General features: G+C 44.0%; 1 protein-coding gene across 1 annotated transcript; it reads right to left on the bottom strand.

Annotated features, from left to right (window-relative positions):
• Window positions 1–878: 878 nt before the first annotated feature.
• On the bottom strand, window positions 879–1,768 carry LOC102871854 (KH homology domain-containing protein 1-like). The gene is made up of 3 exons (XM_006899402.1): window positions 1,660–1,768; window positions 1,324–1,512; window positions 879–1,018 (listed from the first exon to the last, which is right to left on the bottom strand). Exons 1-3 carry the CDS (start codon window positions 1,766–1,768, stop codon window positions 879–881), a joined length of 438 nt encoding a protein of 145 aa, XP_006899464.1.
• Between the last annotated feature and the right edge of the window lie 909 nt (window positions 1,769–2,677).

The following is a 2,677-nucleotide window of genomic DNA, read 5'->3' on the forward strand; positions in this document are numbered from 1 at the left end:
GAATGTGGATTGAGGATACTAAGAAGCTGAAAATGTTAACAGTCTCAATCACGTCTCCATTATGATGCTGCTAAAAATTAGGAGAACCCGTGTGATTTACTACCACTGAAAACCTGCTGGAGGGTCAGCTATGAATCTGTCTGACTCAAAGGCAATACACCACTCTTTGATTTCCTTCTAGGATCTTCCTTCAAGCTCTGTTCATCTTATGCTCTCAAGTTACTAGGTCCTCACACATTTCCTATGCTGTCGCTCAAAGTACCACCAGCCTCATATGAGCCTTAAGGACATCAGAGATACTGAAGGATCCCTGACTATCCCCTAAGCCCTCGACGTGATGGTCTGAGTCACCTTCCAGTTACCAGAGGCAGAAGAAGCTCACTTTGGATTATTATGGAAAGAAGAAGGCCTCAGCTACCTCCAAGCTTTGCACTGGGAAATGTTTCTCTGGACAGGTGACTACATTTTATTTCTAGACACACATAGCCGTAAATGCTAGCTGTTATCCCTCCCTTTCTTCCTCTTGTCCAAAACCCTCACACACTTTTCACCCCATGTTAACAGCTATTTCTCTCAGATTAGAGCAGCCTTAGGAATATCCCTTACTGGATCAGCCATGTGAGAAAGAATACTCCCTTCTTTGAGAGCTCCTCCACTTAGCTCAGCCCCAAAGCTCAGCAAAAGACAACTAATCAACTCTTCCCTAGATCTCAGCTTCTGGCTGCCCAGAGAAAGTCTTGCCTGGGGAGGAAGCCCTTTAAAATAATGAGGACATTTGTAAGGCCATGCATATTAACTAACTTGTTTTATTGAAGGATTGTACAGGATGGAACATTTTATTACATTGAAGAGATTTCTATGAGACAGCATGGTGGTGGTTAGATAATTCCAAAGTAGGAGAGACTCCCTGTTTTGCCAGACAATGCCATTTCTGAGGAAAGAGACAGTAGGCCAGGAAGTGAATACAGGTTGTCTTCAGTCAGTGGGTGGCTCCGGACTCGAAGCAGCATATAGAAACCTGTAGAGAAAGTTTGTCCTGGTTACTCAAGATTCAGGATAAGGATGTCATCCTGGGATGACATCCAGTGAGAGAAGTCATCTACCATCCAGTGCTGCAAGCCAGGATCCTTACCCAAACACCATTCTTCCCAGGCTCATTCCAACTACCAGCAGAAAACTACCTGTGAGTCTGAAACCCTACCATTCTAGGACACACAGGACAGATTTCCTGACTCCCCAAGGGTTCTTCCGAACCTGAGACACACTCCCTCTACCAATTTTGCCACCCAAGACTTTCCCCACAATTCACCCAGAGACACCTACCTTGGGCCCGAATTTCAGAATCGAAGCTTTCTAAACATCGGATCATTTTCAGCAGCCATCTCCTCGCTGGGATTGGTCCTACTATGATCACACGAGTTTGACCCGAGGCCGTGAACCACGGTTCTAGATGGATAAGGATGCCACTGTGCTCCTCAATTCGGCGAAGGAGTGTGTCTGAAGAGCCTGTGCCTGTAGGAAGTGAGAGAAGAAGGGCATCCATTAATCAGCTCCTCTAAGGGGAAGGTTTTGAGTAGAGAGGCTGTGTACAGCTAGATTAGGAAATTAAGGGAAGTTGGAAGCCTGGAAGAGGCTGGCATATGGGTAAGGAACACTCACCAAAGATTTGCTCTTCCGTTTCCTTGTCCATGCAAAATTCCAGTGGCTGCAGAAAGTTTTCAGGCACGCTCCACCATGGCTTGTCTGAGAGAGCACCCACCAGGGACATACACGCTCCCATGTTGTTGTTTGCTTTGAGCTGATATAGACTGTGGAAAGTTCCACAAGGATTTATAAGGGACTAAGATACAGGCCACGCCTTATGCTAAATAGTGAGGATACTTGGCTTCTGCCCATGGGACAACGTCTAATTCCCTTAAGAAAATACACTCAAAAGGATTATGTACACTGCGAATAGATTTCTTTTGTGGAAATCACAGTGGTTGGATCAGTAATCAGCACAGGAGTGGCATCCACTTCCTAAATAACATGTCTCCAAAAACTCTACCAACTTGTATACATGTTGATAGTTGTAGAGTGCCTTCAGGACTTTTGTTCATAGGGTCATTATGAGTCCAGATTGACTCAAAGGCAATCAACAACAACAATGCCAGGAAGACAGAGTTTTCCTCTTCTTAATTTCAAAGCATTTTTCAGGTGATCAAAATAGATTTTTTTAAAAAACATATTAGTTTATTTCAGAAGTTTCAATACATTGGTTTTCACACTGTATCTTTATCATTTACTTCACACCTCCTCCTCCATCAAACTGTGCGACCTCTAATCAACCACCCACACCCCGACTCATCCGCACCCCTCTGCTTCCACCTCTTCCGCTTTGAATCCTCATACTCATTCTACAATAATCATCTTATACAATATTTGTCCTTCTGGGACTGAGTTAGTTCACTTAGGATCATGCTCTCCAGACCCTCCCAAGTGAGGTAATCATTTACAAAATCATTGTTCCTATATGTTGCGTAGCGTAGCATTCCATTGTGTGACTGTACCATAATTTCTCAATCCATTCAATTGTGGTTGGTCATTTGGGCTGTTTCCATGTTCTTGCCATGGTGATTAATGCTGCTATGAACATTGGTATACCAGTCTCTGTCTGTGCCTCAGTTCTCATGCTCTT

The sequence above is a fragment of the Elephantulus edwardii genome, unplaced genomic scaffold, assembly GCF_000299155.1.
Source record: "Elephantulus edwardii isolate Elephantulus edwardi_28Jun2011 unplaced genomic scaffold, EleEdw1.0 scaffold00255, whole genome shotgun sequence".
Taxonomy (NCBI): domain Eukaryota; kingdom Metazoa; phylum Chordata; class Mammalia; order Macroscelidea; family Macroscelididae; genus Elephantulus; species Elephantulus edwardii.

What these genes read in the sequence shown, in the direction of transcription:
- LOC102871854 (XM_006899402.1), bottom strand. Translation starts at nt 1,768, where the DNA reads ATGTCCCTGGTGGGTGCTCTCTCAGACAAGCCATGGTGGAGCGTGCCT. An exon ending in AACGGAAGAGCAAATCTTTG is followed by an intron (nt 1,513 to 1,659) that starts GTGAGTGTTCCT and finishes CACTTCCTACAG; the next exon opens with GCACAGGCTCTTCAGACACA. An exon ending in TTCTGAAATTCGGGCCCAAG is followed by an intron (nt 1,019 to 1,323) that starts GTAGGTGTCTCT and finishes CTTTCTCTACAG; the next exon opens with GTTTCTATATGCTGCTTCGA.